The following is a 24,026-nucleotide window of genomic DNA, read 5'->3' as shown; positions in this document are numbered from 1 at the left end:
ACACCTATGAACTTATGTACTTCACCATTATGCTGTTAGAGCAGAATTCAGTCTGGATACCTTTGAAAATATGTCACTGAGCTCATACCAAGCTTTGTGCAAGGAAATGTATATTAACAGAAAGTACTGTAAAATGGCACTGTACTTCAACAAGTTGAAAGCCTCAGCAACAACTACCCTAGTCACATCAAAGATTCTTATTCCAATACTATGCTTTCGAAAATGTTAGAAAATGAAAAAGTATAGTTTTCTGTAACATTTTTGTTTGCACAGCATGAACTTCCATAATTATCTGTTTTCTATTTTATTTCAGAGCAGTCAACAGTGCACAATAAGAAAAACAAAACACCATCTGTTGTTTATCTTTCTAGACAGCTTTACAACATATGATATCATTATTCTTACTAGAATAAGATATTATATAACTTCAGCTGCTGATGGTTAGTATTATACCCTGAAAGTAAGGGATAAACAGTGTCTTGTAACCAGAACAAGGTTAATGCCGCAATGCAAAAATAGGTGTAAATTTTCAAGCAGCTATGACAGCATAAATTTAGAAGAGTACCTTGAAAGGAGGATGAAACTTTAGAAAACTGAATAATGCATGTGATTAGATTTACAATGACTTAATTGCAAGAGCATTTATAAAAAAAAAAATTTTGTGCATAACTCTGTTGTAAACTGCACACAAGAAAAAACACCACAGCAAGCATAACTTATGAATAAATGAGTTCCTTTATCAGTGGTATTAAAAACGTATCATCTAAGTCATTGATTATGCTAAAAAAACAGGACTACAAATGAAAGAAACCAATGATATTAGAACATTTTTGCTTTCAGAATAACAGTTTATTTTTTTTTTATTCTGAATATCATGTTGCATTAAATTGTGTATTATTCTACTCTGAAATTGTTCCTAAATGAAAATATAGCTTACCATTACTAAATATTGCTCCCTGGGGGAAAGAGAGTTCATGACTGTGTTCTGCTTTGCAGGAATACATGGCTTTGGCTTGCCTAGAAAAAGACAAATGTAATTTAAATGAAATAGCTAGGATACATGAAATGAGTAAGTAGTACTATACCAAGCAAAATTAATACAAAGTAACCCTTTTTTTCTGTCATATTAATTGCAATGACATCTTCTTTTGCAGAATATGCCAACAAATTACTATTTCTTACTATGTTGTTGAAACAGTCAAATTAAGATTACATTCAAAACTAGCAACCTGGGATGTCCACTTCAGTCAGAAAACTGATTGCTTCTATGATTGACCACAAACGTTAAATATATCAAACTGTGTAATAACAGGGATAAATCAAGGGGAAAGTCTTTCAAAATCAAAGGACAGCAAACTGCAAACAATATACATTATTTAAGTACATGCTAAACATAATCTGGAGTTATGCCAAAATTACTTGTGCCAATTTTTCCACAGACATATTTTAAACTGAAGCTGCACATACAATGAACTTTAAAGTAGTACAATCCCAAATGAGTAACTATACAATAACAATAATTAAAATAACTACATTAAATGGGTTAGAAGCCATGATAAAAAAAACGGATGAATTAAAACTGACATATCAAAAAAAGGTCAGGATACAAACGCATAATAAGGTATCTCACTGGAAATGAATATCCAAGGGGAATTAATGACTGAGAGTCTCTGGGATATAAGTGATGTAAAAATGGTAAATAGATGATGACATTGCTATTGCAGAAGCTGTTCAACTGAAAGGCAAACTGTAAAAATTATAAGAATGAAGGAAGGAAGAAACTACGTACATTCATTCTCACTGCAAGACATGTCAGGAATAACGTATTTGTCTGAAGAACAGAAAACCTTTTTGGAAATCAGCATATAATGTACTATGGAGGCCTATAAGTATTTTGACATTTCAAAGACAAATCATAAACATTACCAGACAAAGTCCTGTGTTTCACCTAACTCAAATTTTGGCCTCAACTTCCAGAAATTGCATTGTAGAAACAGGAGTTATTATTTATTGAAATAGAGATTGATTCCAAAAGTCTTGGGCATGGAGTAAAATGCCCAGCTTGATATGTTACTTTACACCTGAGTCCAAAAGACAGGGCTACGCTGGTCATCATTCAATGTAAGCTAATGGTCAATGGCTAAGCTCTACATCTTATTCACAAAGGGGAAGTAGGCTTGCTTGAATACAGAGCAAGTCCTGGCTGTGGTCACTAAAGCTAAGAACACTGCCTCACTGGGTGCTAATAATATCCCAGGATGCATCCTGAACAGTCTAAAACATGACCCATCAGGGCAACTGGAGTTATTATTGAGTTGTAGTCTCAAAACAGAATTTGTGACATGAGAATGGGGCCCTGCAAAGGGCATTCTTCTTCATAAGGATGGACCATCAGCAGAGCCGAGAAACATGAGACCTGTTAGTCTGACTAGGCTTATGTGCAAAGAATTATCAAGGAACTGATCAGCAAAGACATAGGAGACCAGATATTGGACCGATTCCAGTTTGGCTTTGCCCAAGGAAGGTGATGCCTACTGAATCTGATGGACTTCATTTAGAAAGCGACCAAGGCACTCGATAAGGGTGAAATGGTGTATACAGCCTATAATTGACCTGGCTAAGGCATTTGATACAATACCCCCTTCTAGCATTGTTAACAAATTTTTAGAATTAGGCAAAATCCCATAAAAACATGCTCAACAGCCAGCTGACTCGCAGATAGGACCCAGAAAGTTGGAATGGAGAGGCCACCTCCACAAAGAGGATGGTCACCATTGGAGTCCCTCAGAGCTCCATGCTGGGGCCTGCTCCTCTTTGGCATTTACTTCTATGAAGTCAAGGCTGATGTCAAAGGCCTCTGGCTAAGCAATTTTGTGGATGACTGGAAACTGGGAGCAGTCACTGAGTCTCTCCAAGAAGAAAACATCTTACAACAGGGTCTAACACAGACAAATGACTGGTGCCCAAGCCACAGCATAGAACTGAATGTCAAGAAATGCATTATAGTACTGTTTTGGAAGTCAGACACACTGGTAAACTATGTCATTAATAAAACACCCCTAACAGTTGACCTACTGGTGAGGGCTCTGGGAATATATGTAGACAGTAACCCAGCAATTGATCAACATGTGTCAATGTTAGTAAGGAAATCCTTTTATGCTGCTCAACTTACAAATAAGGGCATGGCACCTAGGTCCAGGGAAGTCACCATACCACTATACTCAGCTCTCATCAGACCCATCATTCAGTATAATGCCCCTTTTGGAATATACCTGACCAGAAACATACCTGACCTGAAACATGCAGCAACTGGCATGTCTGCAAAGATTCCTTACAAAACAAATACAGGGCATAAACACAATGTCCTATGTGGACTGTCTCGAAGAGATTATCTATGCCTGGCATGCAAGTCATCCCTGGACCTCACTCTGATGAGCCTTTTGCACATCCACAAAACAAACCACATCAGATCCACTTGATCTATGGACCTAAATTTCACTTGCAATATAACTAGGATATATTGGATAGGCAGACACAAATCTTGAAAAATTCACATACTCCAGAATAGGTCCCCATCTATGAGAAACAAAATCCCACCCTATCACTATTTATGTGTAACTTGGATCACTGAATGGGAAATCAAAAATGTATCTCTGGTCTGGCTCCTATGTCTCTGATGGATGGAGGCAGTCATAAATCATGTCATAACTAAAAATCACCCCTAAATAAATGTCTGAAACACTTAACTTGTGTGACACATTCAGGTTGCATGGTTAGGTTTACAATAATCTTAGTGGGTGTTAGCCTAGTATACACCACTGAGCTTATGAACAGTCCAGTATACACCTCTGAGTCTATGAACAGCCTAGTATACACTTCTGAGCCTATGAACAGCCTAGTATACACCGCTGAGCCAATGAACAGCCTAGTATACACCTCTGAGCCTATGAACAGCCTAGTATACACCGCTTAGCCTATGAACAGCCTAGTATACACCGCTAAGCCTATGAACACCTAAACAATATGGAGTTGTACACCGTTGAGGCTCACCAGTTTACAAGGCTAAATCATTGGCAAAGCCCATCAAAATGCAAGGCTTACTTGGTGAGGAAGAAACTCCATCTGTATTTGGAACAGGGTGTTGCAATCCACACCAGTTGAGAGGTTGGACTATCTGAGAACACAAACAGGTATTCTGAGATGAGGGAGCCTTACTGAAAATGCACATGTATGTCAGCCATTCTCCAAACTCTTTCTAAGTGGGATGTGCTGTTGCTACTCCAGTGTTTTGGAAGTTGGTCCATGATGGAAATACCTGCTAACTAGATTACTAGCATCAAAGAAACCAACAAACATGCAAAAAAACAAACAAACAAAAATATCTAATGCATTTAATTAAAAGAAAAACACCAAACACAAAATAAACCACATGCATTCATCTTTACTGCAACGTCCGCAGTGGCTTGTGCAGATTTCCCATGACAGACCATAACCACCTTTGAAATTAATAATTGCTAATGTAATACAGAGCCCAGCAGAATATTTCAGTATCATCAAGTAATATACAAAACAATGCCAGATATATATTTTACTGTACACACATCACTTTATCCTGTGCAATTATGAATCATGCCAACAATGTTTTTGTGCAATAAAGGTAATAGTACATGGAGGTAAAATTTCAAAATTTGAAAATTTCCCAAAGAGGGAAAAAATATAATATTCAAGAAAAGAAGGAAACTGATATAGGGATCAAAGATTTGCGCGCGTGTGTGTGTGTGTGTGTGTGTGTGTGTGTGTGTGTGTGTGTGTGTGTGTGTGTGAGCACGTGTGTGCGTGTGTGCGTGTGTGTGTGTGTGTGTGTGTGTGTGTGTGTGTGTGTGTGTGTGTGTGTGTGTTTGTGTGCCCATGTCTGTATGTGCATAAATGTATACGGCGTCTGAGAAGATTGTGCCCAAAAGAATGAAGGTGGCATCCTGGCAGAGAACTGATTTGAAAAGGAGACATGGAAAACCATATTTAATTTAGCAAACGTCTGGCAACTGAAGGGTACTTCATGCATGTTGCTTTACTGTGAAGACATAATGCTCAGACCTGAACACTTAATTACAGGGGCTGGAATGATGACTAAGGTGTTTAACTCACAGACACACGGCACAGGGTTTGATTCTCACCTTTGAGGGAACTCGGTTAGTCTAAAAATGGCCCACAAGGGAAGCTGGTCTAGTACTTATCTATGAACTTAACTCACTTTTTAGCTAAAATTATAAATAAACTAATCAGTTAATATAGTGGTTTAAGGCTACTCCTTTTGGTGTCAAGGGTGCAGGGTCTGAAACTTCATTCCATTACTTTAAGGTCTGGTGTTTGATATAATTGTTAAGGTGTTTACCTCACAGACACAAAGTCAAGGTTTGATTCTTACCTTTGAAAGAGAAATTGACTAGGCTTCAAATGGCCCACAAAAGCAGCTAGCCTACTATTTACCTATGAACCTATGACCCCCATGGAAGCCTCACCAAATAAAAGATGTATTCCATATTTAGGTTTGCTATACTTCAGTTGTGACTGTCACAATTTCAAGGACAGCTGCACAGGTTGCCCCACAGAGTTTATGAAAAATCATCCAATTTTTGAGATTGACCTCAAAAGGGCTAGGGTAATATATTGTCTGATGTATAGGAGAAGCCTTTTTCAAAGATGGGAATGCCATTGACAACTTTTATTTGCTGATGGAGATTAAGGTCTTTTGAACTGGTATATGAGAAGCCATTCACTTTTTGAAGGAGAAGGAATTTGAATTAGTGTAGGCTCTTTAATGGAATAAAATGTAAAGCATAGGTAAGCACAAGGAAGTCTGTGGAAAAAAGGGTACAGGGAGATGGCAAATAGTTTGTCTGAGTAGAGAGACTTAAGACATGACTTTACTAGTAAAGAATCTTTTCCACGCCAATAGAGGCATTATGTTGAGTGTTGGGTGTGACAGAGGACAAAGGATAAGTATTACAACTTCTGATGTAAATGAAATGCCTTTAGAGAACAGCTGGGATAAATAGAATTATTTGTGAATTAGGGTGGGAACATAATTATTAAAATAATATTGTGTTTTAACGTAGGTACTCAGTTCTCTGAAAACTGTGTGCGTCTATGGGGGAAGTGACATTGATGCAGTATAATGAGGACATTTCACAGAACATTGTAATTCTTAGAATTAAACTTGAAACTCTGGTCACTACACCAGGAGCTGGCACAATCTAACCCCTGTTGCAATATCTGAGTATTTATAGACAGCAGATGACTGCTACCAGTTTGCAATAATTTACAACATTAGTTAACCATAGGCCTTGACCTTGGAGCTGAATATCTGAAAAGTAAATGCCAAATTAGGGAAAATCCAAGACTGAACTCTGTGTGACAGCATTAATAATACTATATTGTTCAGAGGCAAAAAAATACATTTACTGTCTGAATAAATGTTACTGCCATTTTCACCAAAATAAACAAACAACTCTGGAGCTTAATAAAACCCACTAAAGCTATCCAAGCCAAATACAATCACAAGACATTTTTTAGTTATGTTTGTAATCTCAAAAATACAATGCAGTGAAGTACTGGCTGACTGTGAACAGTGCTACCAACACTGAGGCTGAAGATACAGCAAACCTACTGGCCAATAAATTTACCTCCAGCAAAAACATGTGACCAAATCCTAAAACTGCTACTAAAAGCTAAAAATACTGCATCAATGAATCCTCACAATATCCCTGGATGCATTTTATATAGCAAGAAGCACGCTTTAGTCACACCCCTAAGAACACTGCTCAATCTCAGCTGCTACACATACTTTGTACTAAGCGAATGGAGAAAGTACAGTTGTGTACACTTACCATAAATGTAGATGTTCGAGTGTATTCACTGTTGTAGTCATTACATTTGGGTAATCTGCTGGCAAGCTGCCCTCAGTCGGCCTGAATTCCAAAGTCTTGGGTCCTGCGTCGGTTGCTGTCTCCTCTTCCATGACGTCAGGTCGTCAGGGGTATAAAACATGCAGCCATCGCCATTTTCTTTAGTTTTTCTTACCCCTGATGTCAGGTGCCCCCAAAAAGGTAGCAACAATATATAAATATATATACATGCATCAATATAAACTTTACCTTCATCTACAAGCAAATACACCACATAGGTTGTAGAAGATAGTGAAGGAAAGATAAACTCCAGAATGACAGGTGAATACACTCAAACATCTACATTTATGGTAAGTGTACACAACTGTACTATGTTCTTTGTGTTTCACTGTCGCAGTCATTACATTTGGGTAGAATCCCAAAGCTATGCTTGGGAGGCTGGAGCTAAACAGCATTAGGAGTGGCTATAAGGCCCTGCAGAACTGCAGTGGCAAAGCCTGCCCTGGATTTAGTGTCGAGAGGCAAATGATAACACTTTATAAAGGTGTGAACAGAACTCCAAGTAGCAGCCTCTAGAATGTCTTTGATTGGAACTCCCCTTAGAAAGGCTGCTGAAGTAGCTGTGGAATGAGACCTAATGCCCTTGGGCACAGGTTGTGTAAGTCGCAGAAACAGATGCAGTGGATTATCCAGTTTGAAATTGTCTGCTTTGATATAGCCTTGCCTTCTGATCCTGCAGCATATGTCACTAGTAATTGCTCAGTTTTTCTTAGAGCTTTAGTCCTGCTTAAGCAGAAACTTAGCTGTCTTTGTACGTCCAAGAAATGCAGAATTCTCTCCCCCTTGTTCTGCGGATTTGGATAAAAGGTTGGCTGATGAATTGTTTGGTTGAGAGCCACACTGGAAACCAACTTAGGCATAAAAGTAGGATTTGTCCTCAGAGATACCCTGTCTGGGTAAAATATGATAAAAGGCTCTACAGCCATGAGGGCCTGTAGCTCTGAAACTCTTCTTGCTGAAGTAATTGCTAGTAGCAGAGCTGTTTTCAGCTGGTTCAAATGGAGGCAGGGTGAGCTTTTCCAACACATAATTGAGGTCCCATGCAGGCAGTGGTGATCTTCTAGGAGGCCTTAAATTTTTGGCTCCTCTAAGATACTGCTTTAGTAAAGGATGAGACAAGATTGGTGGCTCTGTATTGTAATGAGCCGAAATGGCAGAGGCATGGATTTTAATTGATGAGAAAGATAGGCCTTTGTCAAGCATCTCAGTTAAGTATTGCAATATCTGAGGAATATTTGATTCTGCTGTATCAATTCCTTGTGCTTGATTCCAAGCACAGAATCTCTTCCATTTGTCAGCATACGATTTTCTAGTACTAGACCTTCTGGCTTCCAAAATGACATCCATCACAGCATTACTGAGAGGAGTTGTTTGTATGACTACATGATCAGCTATGCTGCCAGGTTCAGAGTCTGTAGTTGATTGTGCAGGATCTGATTGTTTTGCTGGGACAGTAGATGTGGTCTTTGAGGCAAGGTCCAAGCTGGGCATTGAGTTAGGTTCCTTAGGATTGGGTACCAGTATTGGCGAGGCCCGTCCGGGGCAATTAGTATCATCTTTGGTTTCTCTTGTCTGACTTTTAAGAGGACTTTGGGGAGAAGAGGCAGAGGCGGAAAGGCGTAAACTGATAGGTTTTTCCAACTGAAGGATAGGGCGTCCACTTTCCGTGCTTGTCTGTGATAAGTCCTTGTGCAGAATTTTTTTAATTGATAATTTAGAGGACAGGCAAACAGATCTATGTCTGGGCTCCCCCATTTCTCTGTTATCATGCTGAATACTTGTGGATTTAATTTCCACTCGTGAGGGTCCATAAGGTTTCTGCTTAAATCATCTGCCAGAGTGTTTTGTTTTCCTGACAGGAATTGAGCTTGAAGATGTATTTGGTAGGTCAAAGCTGTGTCCCACAGTGCCATGGCTAATCTGCATCGGGGGTATGAGTGTGTGGCCCCTTGCTTGTTTATATACCACATGACTGTGGTGTTGTCCATCTTTATCAGTAGTTGTCCTGGATGAAGTAAGTCCTTGAAGGCTGTTATGGCATTTTGAACAGCTAGCATCTCCTTCTGGTTGATATACAGATGCATTTGTTTTGGTGACCATATGCCCCAAATGCATCTTCCTGCCATGTGGTCCCCCCAGGCATAATCTGATGCGTCTGTTGTAATGGTTTGGCTGGCAGGGGGTAGAGTGAATGGCCGTCCCATGTTTTGGTGACATGCCTTTGCCCACCATAGAAACTCCTGTTGCAGGCAGGGAATGAGAGGAATTATTGTTTCCAGACTGTGAGAATGTTGACTGCATAAACATTTTAGGTACCAGTGAAGTTTCCTCATATGCAGTCTTGCATATGGAATCAGTAGGATGCAGGATGCCATGAAGCCCAGAGCCTGCCGTATTTGTCTTGCAGAAGACTGGGTTTTTGTTGCCATCAGTTTGAAGTAAGTAGTCAGTTGCCTTTGCTTGTCTGGTGTGAGGTAAGCCATCTGGGCAGTTGTATTCAAGCTTGCACCCAGGAATGTTATCTTTTGAGAGGGTACCAGTTGTGATTTCTTTTCATGTATTGTGTACCCTAGGCATGTTAGAAGCCTTTTCACAAATGCCAGGTGTCAAAGAAGAGCGTTGTTGTTCTCTGCTTGAATGAGACAGTCGTCCAAGTAAAGATATATTTGTATACTTTTTTGTCTGCAAAATGCAATTACTGGTGCCAGGCACTTTGTAAAGACCCTGGGTGTAGTAGATAAGCAAAAGGGCAGTGCAGAGAATTGGTAATGCATTAAGCCAGCCTTGAATCTGAGGTATCTTCTGTGCGATTGTCTTATTGGAACATGCAGGTATGCCTCTTTTAGGTCTATAGTCACCAGCCAAGCATTCTTGCCCAGCATGGGCAGAAGCTGCTGCAAAGTCAGTCAGCATTTTGAATTTCAGAATGTCCAGGTATGTGTTCAAAATTGATAAATCCAGTATTGGCCGCCAGGCTTTGTCCTTTCTGGGTACCAAGAACAGTCTTGAGTAAAAACCTTGTCCTTTATCCTGTTCTGGTACTGTCTGAATGGCCCCCATATCCATGAGGGACGTAACCAGTTTCTGTGCCTCTGCCCATTGATTTTTTGGCAGATCCGGTCAACCATTTGCCATTGGCAGAGTGTGGAAATGGAATCTGTATCCCTGTGATACGATGTTTAGTACCCACTTGTCCTGGGTTACTAACTGCCAATTTTGAGCAAAATTCCAAATTTTCCCCCTATGGGTGCTGCCAAAAGATAAATGCTTGGTGTAGGCAGAGGGAAGTCATTGGGATTGCTTTCTGTAGGTTTGCGCTTTATCTCCCCATTGCTTTGACCTGTATGAATCTTGCACCTGGTATCTGGAACCCTTAGGGCGTTTGGATTTGCCCCTTTGAGCTCTGTCTGACACAGGAAAGGACCAGTTTTTTGTAGGCCAGTGACTACTGAATCTTGGTGGCTGCACTTGTAAGAAGTCTTTAACAGTTTTCATAGACTTAGTTTTGTCTTCCATTTTCTTTAAAACCTCTTCTGCCTTAATACCAAACAGAGAATCATGCTGTAAAGGTGCATCTAGTAATTTGGCTTTAACATGATCAGGCAGACTATGTTCCTTTAACTAGGCATGCCTCCTAATCACCAATCCACTAACTGCGGCCCTGCAAGAGGCCTCTAAGGAATCAAAACCACATTGCAAAGTATGCTTTCCAGCTTGTTCAGCTGCATGCAATAATTCCTGCAATTTTCTATTTTCTGCACATTCTGAAATCAACATCATTTTCTGTTTCAGCAATCCCATAACATGTTGGTACTTAAGCATATGAAATTAACAGTTTAAGGCCCTGATTGCCAAGGTTGCAGACGTATAAACCTTTTTCCCCATCTGTCCAGTGCCCTTGAATCTCTGTCAGAGGGGGTAGGATTTTTTGCTGTTGAGGCCTTAACTCCCTTTGGACCCTGTGAAACAGTTTCAGGATGTTAGAAGCAGAGTTTCTAAATAAAAATGTATGTGAGTCAGAGACCCTGTAATATCTGTCAGGCTTACTGGGAGCCGGAGGTAAGGAGTCAGGGGTCAAGCTTGACTCCGAAAACACATCATCCACAATGTCTAAAACAGGGGCAATGGCTAAAGGCCTGTGCTGAGGGAGAAGAAGGAAATCCCTGAGCCTCTTTTTTGATTCCGAGAAATCTTGACTCTCCCAGTGAAAATGCTCCCTCAAATTATGCAAGGTTTCTCCAAATGAATAATCCTCTGGAGGAGATGCAGATGGAATAGACTCCTCAGCATCAGAATCCTCATAGGGAGGCATACATAATTCCTGATCAGAAGAGGAATCAGAAGAAATAGAAACCTGATCTGAAGATTCATAATCAGTATCTTGCCTAGGCCTCTTATCAGGAGGGGGAGGGGGATGGGTACCCCTGATAAAGGTAATAAGGACTTCAGCCATTTTGATCATCTGTTTTTTAGGCATAGAGGCCTGTGCACATGGCTCATGCATCATTTTTTTAGTTTTAGAAGTTGCTTTTGTCTTTGGTTTTGCAGCTTTCGTTGGTTTGATATACAAATGTTGAGGTCTGAAATCACCCTCTGAAGCTGGTGCCTGCTCAGTGGCTCTGGACCCATCTGAGGGAGATACATCCGTCGGTCCAATACCTTGAGTGTCTTGTGGCATGCCGGACTCCACATGGGTGTCGGTAGAGGCCTGCGACTCAAAGGTAGCAGATATCAGGGGCTGCGTAAGTGCCTTACTGAGTACCAGCGAACCGGCGACTGGCTTAGGAGAAGCTTTGTTGCCTGTTTTGGATCTTGACTGCCTTTCTCTGTCCTTTTCTTTGCGTTTTTTATGTACTCCGGTAGTCGGATTACTATCCGACGACATTTCTGGGTAGTTAAATCTGTTTCCAAAATAATTTGATGCAAAAATATACCAATGCTTAATAGTGCGTTGGTTAAATCTAGCACAAAACTGACAGCCAGGCACGTTGTGATCAGTGCCTAGGCAAGGAATACAGTATAAATGGAAATCCTTATGAAGTATTTGCTTTTCACAATTAATACAATTATTAACTTTTTCTGACATTGGTAAAAAGCAAGAAAAAAGTTTCCCCAATGGGGTACTTAGCTTTAGTGAAGACTTTAGTTCTGAAACTCAAACTCAAATATTTCAGTAGTCAGCCGATCGGCACTTGCAAAATGCTTTGGGAACCGCACGGTAAGAAAGTCTAACGAAAATGGCGGTGGCTGCATGTTTTATACCCCTGATGACCTGACGTCATGGAAGAGGAGACAGCAACTGATGCAGGACCCAAGACTTTGGAATTCAGGCCGACTGAGGGCAACCTTCCAGCAGATTACCCAAATGTAATGACTGCAACAGTGAAACATGAAGAACATTGGCTACAGTCACTCCCCTGCATAAGGGAAGACCTTACACAGCCCCAGGCAATTACAAACCCATAAGTCTTGACCAGCCTCATGTGTAAAGCCATAGAAAGACTTATCATGGAATTAATCAATCAGGACACAGGCAGTCTCCAAACAAAGGACCCCCCAAAGTTTGGCTTCATCAAAGAAAGTACTCAACTTGGTGAATTTCTTTTTGAAAAGGTGACAAAGTAATGGATAAAGGCAAAACAGTGCACACCACATACCTTGTGCTGGCCAAAGCTTTTGACACAATTCCCTACTTAGGCATAGTAGAAAAAATAAATAATTTGAGAGTGTATGCATATGTCACCCGCTGGATTGCCAACTGGCTCACAGACAGGATGCAAATAATCAAAACAGGGGATGTTACCTGCAAAATTCACCAGTGAAGTTCCCAAGGGTTCTCTGCTGGGACATCTCCTGTTTGGCACCTAGTTTTCTGAAGTAAAGGGCAATACCAAAGAGCCCTGTCTGCTTAACTTTGCAGATGACTATAAGTTAAGAGCAGTTGTTGAATCCCCAAATGACTTAGCTATCATGCAGAAAGGCTTGTCTCAAACAAATGACTGGTGTCATCATCATGGTCTGAAACTAAATGCAAAAAATGTATTATTCTGATGAAATCTTGACTATTGCTACAGACAAAAGCACTTAACCTATTTATCGTTTTTCATCTTTTAAAATAAATGGGTTTTTATTCTGAGACAGTAATTTGTTTTTTTCTGTATTATTGTATCCTTCGAGAAGTTATCTACCCCAGAGAACCACCACATTATCAATACATTCTTAAGAGTTGATCTAGTTGTTTGGGATTTGGGAACTTATATGTACTGTGACCTACCTTTTGACCAACATGTGTCTGCTGTGTAAGAAAGTCCTTCTATAGTGCACAGCTTATAAACAAGGGGATTGTGTCTTGCTCTAGGGACGTCATTGTCACCCTTTACTCAGCCCTCATTAGGCCAATCATTGACTATAATGCCCCCTTTGGCATATATCTGTCCAGACACATGCAACAACTGGAATGCACACTGAGATACAAGGATATCAGGCCTAAACAACATGTCCTACATGTAACAACTCAAGCCCCTGTCACTATACTTGGTATGCTACAGACTGCTAAGAGATGACCTGTGTCTGGCAAACAAGTCATTCTCCAACCCATTACTGATGGATTTCTGCACATCAGCAAGTCAAATGGCATCAGAAATGCTCAGTCTGGGGATCTAAACCTTTTCTGTAGCATCAACAGAATGGTCTGGAGGGACAGGTATATTTTGCACAGGATACCTCTGTTGTGGAACAGACTCCACATCCATATTAAACAAAGTTCATCCCTGTCCATTTTCAAGTGCAACTTAGATCTATGGATGGGAAATAGATAATTTACCCCAGGACTGCCTTCTGTACTATTAATCGCCAGAGTTAGCTCCTAAAATGTTTTATCCCATGCATAGGTCACCTCAAATTATCTATGTTATGATCACAGTCATTCTTATTAGAGGCAATATATAATTATTTACCACGGGATGGGTAAGCCTGATCTATAACCAAATGGGATAGGTTATTTCAAGCACAAAAAAAGAAACTGGACAGGTAAAATTGCTTGCACGGGTAGGTAGCTTAGTGCTTATGTATGAATTCTTCCTTTCAGTCAACTGGCTCTCCAGTGAACAAAGTAAGGGTTTATGCTGTTAGCTTATCAATGAAGCATACATGGGGGATTGTGCCAATGGTTTTGACGTTGACATAAGTGGTGTGTATGGAATAGTTGCTGTCCTTGACTTCAGTGAACTTTGCAAAAAAGTTAATCATGTTTAAAAGGTAAATCTGAATTGATTAGGGTCTAAGACAAGCAGACTATTTATGTCTAAGTTAATGAATTCAGGCATGACATGCTAACCTTACCTATAACACTAGTGCAGTTAAACTGCCATTGACAGAACCAGTGTTATGGCTGCCCTTATACAGTGACATCATTTACACAGTTTTCCATATCAGGAACATATAGCACAGACAGGCTGTATTTGGTTTGATAAGAATGCACTCCAATGCATTATCAGGGAGCACAGCTGTAGTGATGTTGGCTTGAACAGAGCTGACTAGACTTGACCAAGGCTAATTCTGAGCTGGAGATGACTGAGGAATGGACGAGGTGGGGTGTCAGTGTTCGAGGCAGATGGAGTTAAGTTTACCCACTATTATATTGACTGTGGACTCTGAATCTGCATAGGTAATATTGGTATACATTAAATTGAAGCATTGTTAAGTATTACTTCTAAGCTTCCTATTACAGTTCAGGATGACTTTATATGTGTCCTTACTGAAGGTACAAATCCTAGGTTAGTATTCAGCCGCACATGTTTAATGGTACATTTCAGATTCTTCTTATCCTCTCAATGTTTTATTTATTTATTTTTGTACTGCACAGATAACGTTTTTTTAATAGATAATAAGCAATGTCTTCCTTTTATCATAAATTATGTTAAAGTAAGGGTTTCACCATAAGGGTCTGCTAATAAATCCCCCATTGTATTTGCAGCAGAGAGAGATGGCCTTCTTAATAAAATATAACTGCAAGAAGAAGTCTGAGGGGAAAGCAGCAGCTGTGCCAATGGTGTCAACATGAGCAGGATGACTTCTGAACATTTCTACATCACCGAAGAGCAGAAACTGCTTTACTTTGCAGATAACCCTAAAGATGTGGGGTTTATTGGAGGATGGGGTCACACATTTTTAACAAAAGAATACAAATCTGTGGTCACAGACAACTAGGGAGCAGGACTGTGTGCAGGTGTGAGCAATGATGGTAAGAACAAGGTGATGGACATTAGACCCTCTTCTGGGCAGGCTGAGAATTTGTTCAAGGGAATTGGCATTGAGGAAATCTTTGAAATGCTGAGCATATTTATTAGTTGTGGTACATGCTTGCCAACTAATGGCTTAACATGCAAAATGCTATCTGAGTAGAGTAATATAAGGCTGCATGGAGATTTCATCTAAAAGAATCAGATACATTTCATGAACAGTGGTGGGCATAGAATAGGACTTGTAGTTAGCAGTGATGTGACAGTTTTATTAAGTGTAATTTTGACCTTTATAAGTTCCAGTTCTTAAGTTTTCCCTTTTTAATTCACTTTTTAATCTGTTGACTATCGTGATTCTTTCTTATTAATTTTTACAAAGAAAGCACATTTTGAAAAGACGGCTGTGGCAGTAAACAGCCAAATGAGCAAAGTTCAATGAAAGAAAAGAGGAAATGGAAATAAGAGGCTTAGCCACCATGATGAGCTGAAGATGTTTAAAAGAGAAGTGTCAATGTGTAGATTCAATTTGCTGAGGTTGTGAATGGAAGACAAGACAGTCACTATCTTTGGACCAAAAAGAGCAAACAATAAAATATATCCCTTTTTTACAAAATGAGCCAGTTTCTACAATTGTTTTGGGAATTACAGCTTGTGCCTGTCTCTATAGCTTGGCTCCTAAAGGAAGTCTTTCTGGAGCATGGCCAATGACATCCTGAGCATGGCAAGAATAACCATTTCTGAAACACAAGGGCCTTTTGTGATGGCTCTCCATAATGGAGAAATCTAAAATAAGTGCCCCCCCTCCACTGGAAAGTCCAAGGCTGGAGTCAGTTGTGAGACACAATAGGCTGCAGACTTGGCTCTTTCGCGAGAAGTACGACTGAGACAAATTAATGCCTTCATTAGACAGAGGCTCCTTCCTCTTTTGGGGTTTGTTAGGCTTTGAACACAAAGACACAGAGGTCAAAATGTGTGTTCTTGGGGCGGATGGGGGCTCATAAAGGCCTTCCACAGAGCTAAGGGTTTGCTTCTTCTGCAGGTCATTGACTCGGTCATGAATAAACAGGCAAAAGAGCAACTCCTGCTAGAACTGCACATCCCAGGTCATAAGAGGGGGCAATCTTAGCCATCATGTTATCCTGCATGGGCATATACTAAAGCCTGAAACTCAAACCTGAGCATATGCACGGTCAAAGCTACAACAGAAAATAACATGGCTAATGTAAAGGCCATAGAAAGGGAGTTTCTAATAGGGTCTTTATTCCAGATTTTTGGACCTCAACAAGTTTTTTCAGAGCCACCCTATCCAAGCACATAGTTTAGAGTTAACTATGCAGTTATGCTGCCTAGATAAGGAGGTTATACAAAATGTACCATTAAAGACTCTGTGTACTCTTTCCTCTTTGATCAGTTTCATTATGTGACAAGCACCAAGAATCAGAAACCCATATTAACCTTCCCCCTAGAAAGAGTTTAGGTGTGTCATAAGTAATGTAAAACAGTGCTTCAGGCAAAGCCTATTTGCTTGAAAATGAATATGATAAATGTATTTAACCAAGATCAACTTGGTTAATATTTATTACATTATTAATTCTACACAAACAAGTGTAAGATCATGCAAAACTTACTCAGATAAGAAGTTCTTTCTAGTTTACTGCTAAAAGGAATCCTAGCTTCACTGAACCTGACAGCTATGTGTAGCAATAACTAATTTTCTGTGTATCAGAATGTTTCTATTTTTTAAAGGCTTTCAGTTTCCTGCTGTCATTGAGAGTAACCAGCTGCAGGACTGTAGTTACATCTGCTTCTGTTCCCTGATACTAAAGCGCAGTGCTCTGCAGAGATTATGCCGTCAGTCAACAACTGTACTGTTGTCTGTGCATCACATTTAGCTCAGCCTTGTCTTAAGGATTTGATGTCTTCTAAAGGCAACATGTAGCTACCAGTAGATATTAGTTACTTGATTATATACCTTACAAAAATTTCCAAGACTGTGTTAGTGTTGACAGCAATTTGGATCATATGGATCTTATGAATTATGTAACAATATGAAACTATAGAAAGGACTGGGATAACAGGGTTGGCATCCCACAAGTAAATGGCACTAATCCAGTCCTTTTTTGTTTTTAAAACTTTAGAAAGAAATGTTAAATCTAGAGTAACACATTATGTTTTAAGTCTCTCCGCTACTACTTTCCTTTACACATGCATATCTGGGGTTGAAATAACTCTCAACTTTGCGTTATTTGATAGCAAGATTAATTCTGATCTTCAGCCTGGATGCACTGTCGGTTATGTTTAGCTTCTGTGACCTTCAAAAAAACATAGGAATCTGAAGGCTTGCACTCGATGTACTGATTTTTTCCAGATCAGAGAATTTTATTGCAGTTCTCAGTATTAGAAGTTCATGGCCATGTATAAACAGAAACAATAAATGTTAGACTGGATTTTTTGCTCAAGCTGCACTCCCCAAGGCTTAACCCTACTGTGTGGTCTGTGGGATTTGTGTACTATTTCCATTGGGACTACAAGAGCAAAACTGCCAGAGAAATGTTGTACTATCTATAATTGTTGCTCCAGTGTTTAAAGCAAGAAAGTCATACTGCCCTGTTCAAACCTCACCCATCAGCTGTGAAGTTTTAATATCTTAAAGTAAAAAAAATGCACAGCTCATTATTTAGTGTTCAACTTAAAGGGAAAAGCACTGCTAAATATTCATTTTTTTTTTTTTATTTTACATTTGTTGACCGGGTTAGTCCAACTGGATATATGTCCAGGTCCGGGGAGAAAAGCTCCAAGACAGATACATGCATACAAGAATTTTTAAGGTTACAATAAAACAAACATAAAAAAAAATTGTACATATAGAACAATACATTTCATAAAACTATTTACAAAATTAGAGCAAGATGTATACATTTAGTGGTAGGTAACATTTTCAAACTATTCACTATTTGCTTTTATTTGCAATTACAGAATCAAAGAAAAATTATCACAGTAGTGAGAGTAGAGTTAAAAAGGATTCAGTAACAGTGATAGATTAGTCAGGGTTAGTACATGGACATAGCCAGTGAGAATTAAGGAAAGTTTTAAGTTTTTGTTTGAAGAGGGGTAAGGAAGGAAGGGAGGTGAGGTGACTAGGCAGAAGGTTCCAGTTTTTCCCAGTTGTATTTGAGAAAGTACAGTTGTGTATACCTACCATAAATGTAGATGTTCGAGTGTCTTCACTGTTGCAGTCATAACTGTAGGGTACTCCTGCCGGCAGGCAGCCCGAGGTCGGCCAGAATATCAAAGTCTGGGTCCAGCGTTGGCTGTATCAGCAAGTACCCTGACGTCAGAACGCATGGGTATAAAGCTGACAGCCGACGCCATCTTCTCCAGCCTTTCTTGCCCCTGATGTCAGAAGCCCCCATAAAACCAAAAGGTGTCCCAAGGGAAACACAAATACACCAGAAAGGTAGTGGAAAAGGAAACAAAGTAAGCAAAAAGGAAACAAGAGGGGTCTGGAGGGAGGGAAAAACTGCAACAGTGAAGACACTCGAACATCTACATTTATGGTAGGTATACACAACTGTACTATGTTCTTCGTGTTTCACTGTTGCAGTCATAACTGTAGGGTAGAATCCCAAAGCTGAGAACACAGGAGGAGGTTATGAAGAAGAAGGAGCAGCTAGAAGACCCTGCAAAACAGCAGAGGCAAAGCCTGCCCTAGACTTAGAGTACAAAGGGAGGTTATAGTGCTTGGAAAAAGTATGCACAGAGCTCCAAGTGGCAGCCTCCAGAATGTCCTTAGTAGGAACTCCTCTGAGAAAGGCTGCTGAAGTGGCAGCTGCTCTAGTAGAATGAGTCCTGACAGTACCTGGAATCTGTTTTCCATAAAGAGAGTAACAATATCTTATTCCATGAGCAATCCATTTGGAAATAGTTTGCTTAGAAATAGCTTTACCTAGAGAACTGGAAGCAAATGAGGTAAGCAATTGATCTTATTTTCTGAAATCTTTAGTTTTGTCCAGGTAAAAACGTAGCTGCCTGTGTACGTCCAATGAATGCCAAATCCTTTCCCCCTTATTTTGGGGTTTTGGGAAAAAGGTAGGAAGGTGAATAGTCTGATTTAGAGCCACTCTAGAAACTACCTAAGGCATAAAAGTAGGATTGGTCCTCAAGGAAACTCTGTCCTGATGGAAGATGAGGTATGGTTCCATGGCCATGAGGGCTTGCAACTCAGACACCCTTCTGGCAGAAGTCAAAGCCAACAAGATAGCTGTCTTCCAGGATAAGAACTTAATATCCGCAGAGGCAGCAGGCTCAAAAGGAGGCAAAGTAAGCTTTTCCAAGACATAGTTGAGATCCCAAGGAGGGACAGGAGGAGATCTAGGAGGTCTTAAATTCTTAGCTCCTCTCAGAAATTGTCTAACCAGCTGGTGGGAAAAAATGGGAGGGTCACAATTGAAATGAGCCGAAATAGCAGAAGCATGAATTTTAATGGAAGAAAAGGAAAGACCTTTAATCAAAAGGTCTGAGAGATAAAGTAAAATAGAGGGAATGTCAGGTAAAAAAGGATCAGAACCACGATCCTGCATCCAAATACAAAATCTTTTCCATTTAGAAGCATAAGATTTCCTTGTACTGGGATGCCTAGCTTCCAAAAGAATATCCAAAACTTGCTTAGGAAGAGAAGAAGGGATCAATTGCCTTTGATGAGCCAAGCTGCCAGGCAGAGAGTCCTGATTTGAGAGTGAAATACCTGACCCTGATGCTGGGACAGTAGAGAATGGGTCAGAGGAAGACTCCAAGGGGGTTCCAAGCAAAGGTGCAGTAGAGTTGGATACCAAAACTGACGAGGCCAATTTGGAGCTATCAAAATGATCAGTCTGGGTTTGTCCAGCTTTATCTTTAGCAATACCCGAGGCAGGAGAGGAAGAGGAGGGAAGGCATTTCCCGAAAGATTCCTCCAGCTGAAGGATGGGGCATCCACCTTCCAAGCTGTCTTGTGAAAGGACCTGGTGCAAAAGAGAGGCAACTGATGGTTGAGATGGGATGCAAACAGATCTATCTGAGGACAGCCCCAAACTGCAGTTATCTTGTTGAATAAGTTGGGGTCCAACATCCATTCGTGAGGATCCAAAATGTTTCTGCTTAGGCTGTCTGCTAAGAGATTCTGATTTCCTGGAATGAACTGTGCCTGAAGATCCAGATTCAAATTTAGGGCTGTGTCCCATAAAGTCATGGCAAGTCTGCAAAGGGGGTAAGAGTGAGAGCCCCCTTGCTTGTTTATGTACCACATGACTGTGGTGTTGTCTGTTCGAATTAGCAGAGGTCCTGGCTTCAAAAGAGCCTGGAAGGCTAGAAGAGCATTTTGGACTGCCAACATTTCTTTCAAGTTGATGTGCCATAGAAGGTGTTTGTTTGTCCAAGAGCCCTGTTGGCATTTGTCTAGAAAATGAGCTCCCCAAGCATAATCCGAGGCGTCCGTGGTTATGATCTGAGTAGGTTGAGGAAGACGAAAGGGCTTCCCTTCGTTCAAAATACATGCCCTGGACCACCAAAGGAATTCCTTCTGGAGGCAGGGAATCAGTGGAATCATTGTATCCAGACTGTGGCAATGCTGAGACCATACACTCTTTAGGTACCATTGAAGTTTCCTCATGTGAAGCCTCGCATTTGGAATCAACAGGATGCAAGAGGCCATGTAGCCCAAAGCCTGCAGGAATTTCCTTGCAGTGAGCTGAGTCAAGGTTGCCAAGGTCTTGAAGATTGAAGCCAGCTGTAACTATTTTTCTGGAGTAAGGAAGGCCATCTGTAAACTTGTGTCTAGAAGAGCTCCCAAAAAGATCATTCGTTGAGAAGGAATCAAATGTGACTTTTTTGTGTTCACTGAGAATCCCAGTAGTAGGAGAAGATGTTGAACAAAATGCAGGTGTTGAAGTAAAAGGTCTTTGCTGTCTGCCTGAATTAGACAGTCGTCCAGATAGGGGTAAATCTGAATCCCCTGAAGTCTGCAGTAAGCTACTACTGGAGCCAGGCATTTGGTAAAAACTCTGGGCAGTAGATAAGCCAAATGGCAGTACAGAGAATTGGAAGTGTCTCGAGCCTGCCTTGAATCTGAGGTACTTTCTGCATTGTTGCCTTATGGGGACGTGTAAGTAAGCCTCTTTAAGTCCAATGTTACCATCCAAGCATCTTGTGAGAGCATTGGGAGAAGTTGTTGAAGAGTAAGCATCTTGAATTTTGGAATTTCCAAAAAGGTGTTTAATATTGAGAGGTCCAGAATAGGTCTCCAGGAGTTTTGTTTTCTTGGGGCCAGAAAAAGTCTTGAATAAAAACCTTTCCCCACCTCTAGAGGTGGAACAGGTTCTATGGCTCTTAAGGCTAATAAAGTGTCCACTTGATTTAAGGCCTCTGTCCATTGATGTTTTGGCAGATCTGGCCAGCCGGAAGGCCTTGGCAGAGTGTGAAAGTGGAATCTGTAGCCTTTCAAAATCACGTCTAACACCCATTTGTCCTGGGTAATGTGAGTCCAATTTTGGTAAAAAAGAGAAAGTTTTCCTCCGAGAGGGGCATCCAGGGAAGGAGGACCTGTAGCCCAACAGAGGGAGTCATTGGGTCTGCTTTCTTTGGGTTTGAGGTCTGTCTTCTCCTCTTCTAGGTGAAGAAGCAGTCCACTGTCTAGATCTGTAAGAGGCCTGAGCCTGCGCCCGACCTCTGAGAGTCTATATCTTCCCCTTTGAGGCCTGTCAGAAGTGGGAAAAGACCAATTTTTGGAGGGCCAATTTCTAGAAAATCTAGGAGGCTGTACTTGCAAAAAATCTTTTACAGTCTGCATAGACTTGGCTTTTTCTTCCATCTTTTTAATAACCTCCTCAGCCTTAGATCCATATAAGACATCATGCTGAACAGGGGCATCTAGCAATTTAGCCTTAACGTGTTCAGGTAAATTCTGCTCACAAAGCCAAGCATGTCTCCTGATAACAGTACCAGAGGCAGCAGCCCTGCAGGAAGCCTCTAAGGCATCAAAACCACAATGTAAACTATGTTTGCTAACTTGTTCAGTTGCATGGAACACATCCTGTAATTCCTTGTCCTCAGCACATGCAGGAAAGGTAGAAAGCCTTTGTTTTAAAACAGATAAAAGAAACTGTTGATACTTAAACATGTGAAACTGGCAATTTAAAGCTCTAATAGAAAGGGTAGCTGAAGTATAAACCTTTTTGCCCCACCTGTCCAGGGCACGAGAATCCTTTTCAGAGGGGATAGGATTCTTAGAGGAGGCGGCCTTAGCAGCCTTGGAACCCTGCGAAATAGTTTCAGGATCAGCAGAAGGGCTCTTAAATAAGAATTGATGGGAATCAGGGACCCTGTAAAATCTATCAGACTTAGAAGGAGCAGGCGGCATGGAATCAGGATTCAAGTTAGCTTCAGAGAAGGCATCATCCACAATGTCAAGTACAGGAGGAATAGCTAAAGGCCTGTGTTGAGGGAGAAGAAGAAATTCCCTAAGCCTCTTTTTGGAAGCAGAATAATCCTGACCTTCCCAATGAAAATGCTCCCTCATCTCATGCAAGGTTTCCCCAAAAGAGAAATCTTCAGGGGGAGAGGCAGAGGGAACAGAATCCTCTGCATCCGAATCCTCATAAGGAGGAAAAGAATAATCCTGATCAGAGGAAGAAACTGAAGATACAGAAGCCTGATCAGAGGAATCATAAGGGATATCCTGTCTAGGCCTTTTCTCAGGAGGGCGAGAGCCCCTAATCATAGTTAATAAATCCTCAGCCATCCGTAGTAATTGCTTCTGAGTCTTAGGAGCTGAATCCGAAGAAGCTTGAGCAGAAAGTCTGGGTTTAACAGGAGTCTTTGACTTAGCCTTTGTCTTTGTGGAAATAGTAATATGTGAAGGCCTGAAGACCCACCTCAGAAGCTGGTACCTGCACAGCGGTTCCGGACCCATCTGAAGGAGCGACGTCCGAAGGTCCTGCAGCAGACAAATTACTAGGCCTAGATGGCTCCCCATGGGAGTCCGTGTCGGCCATCGGTTCTGAAGTGGCAGACGACAGGGGCTGCAAAAGCACCTCACTGACGACCGCCAAACCCGAAGCTGGCTCCGGCTGCAAAGTATCCTGTTTGGACCTCGGAGGCCTGTCCTTGTCTTTGCGTTTCTTCTGTATTCTGGTAGTCGGTAAAGTATCCGACGACATCCTATAATTAAATCGTCTACCGAAGTAATTCAAGGCCCATTCGTACCTACACTTGATAGTGTGAGAATTAAACCTGGCACAGAACCGACAGCAAGAAACGTCGTGGTCAGGGCCTAAGCAAGGTAGACAGTAAGAGTGGAAATCTTTATGAGGTATTTGTTTTCCACACGATACACAATTATTAACTTTTTCTGACATCGGAGGAGCAAGAAAAAGGTTTCCCCAACGGGGTACTTAGCTTTGAGAAGAGAAGTAGAAACTTCGGACCCACGACAATTACACCACGTTGTCTTGAAAACGCCAACCAACAACTAGCGAACTGCTTTGCACCGCATGGCAAGAAAGACTGGAGAAGATGGCGTCGGCTGTCAGCTTTATACCCATGCGTTCTGACGTTAGGGTACTTGCTGATACAGCCGACGCCGGACCCAGACTTTGATATTCAGGCCGACCTCGGGCTGCCTGCCGGCAGGAGTACCCTACAGTTATGACTGCAACAGTGAAACACGAAGAACATCAGAGAGTTACTCTCTGAAATACTTTTCTGTACCTAAGTCACTGTCAACCCATAATTCCAAGAATGAAGAATGGCCATGATTTTTAAGAGTGTTGGTCATGTTCTAAAGTAA

The 24,026-nt window shown here is 41.0% G+C and overlaps 1 protein-coding gene across 1 annotated transcript in view; it reads right to left on the bottom strand.

The window, feature by feature from the left end:
- Positions 1 to 24,026, bottom strand: part of ARHGAP42 (Rho GTPase activating protein 42) — a 1,340,395-nt gene that overhangs the window by 73,272 nt on the left and 1,243,097 nt on the right. Inside the window, exon 23 of the mRNA XM_044071941.1 lies at positions 938 to 1,017. Within this exon, the coding sequence (XP_043927876.1) occupies positions 938 to 1,017 (80 nt within the window). The remainder of the gene's footprint in view (positions 1 to 937; positions 1,018 to 24,026) is intronic.

This window comes from Protopterus annectens, chromosome 5.part0, assembly GCF_019279795.1.
Source record: "Protopterus annectens isolate FY-2018-M chromosome 5.part0, PAN1.0, whole genome shotgun sequence".
Lineage (NCBI taxonomy): Eukaryota > Metazoa > Chordata > Ceratodontiformes > Protopteridae > Protopterus > Protopterus annectens.
This window is presented reverse-complemented; position numbering and strand designations above follow the sequence as displayed.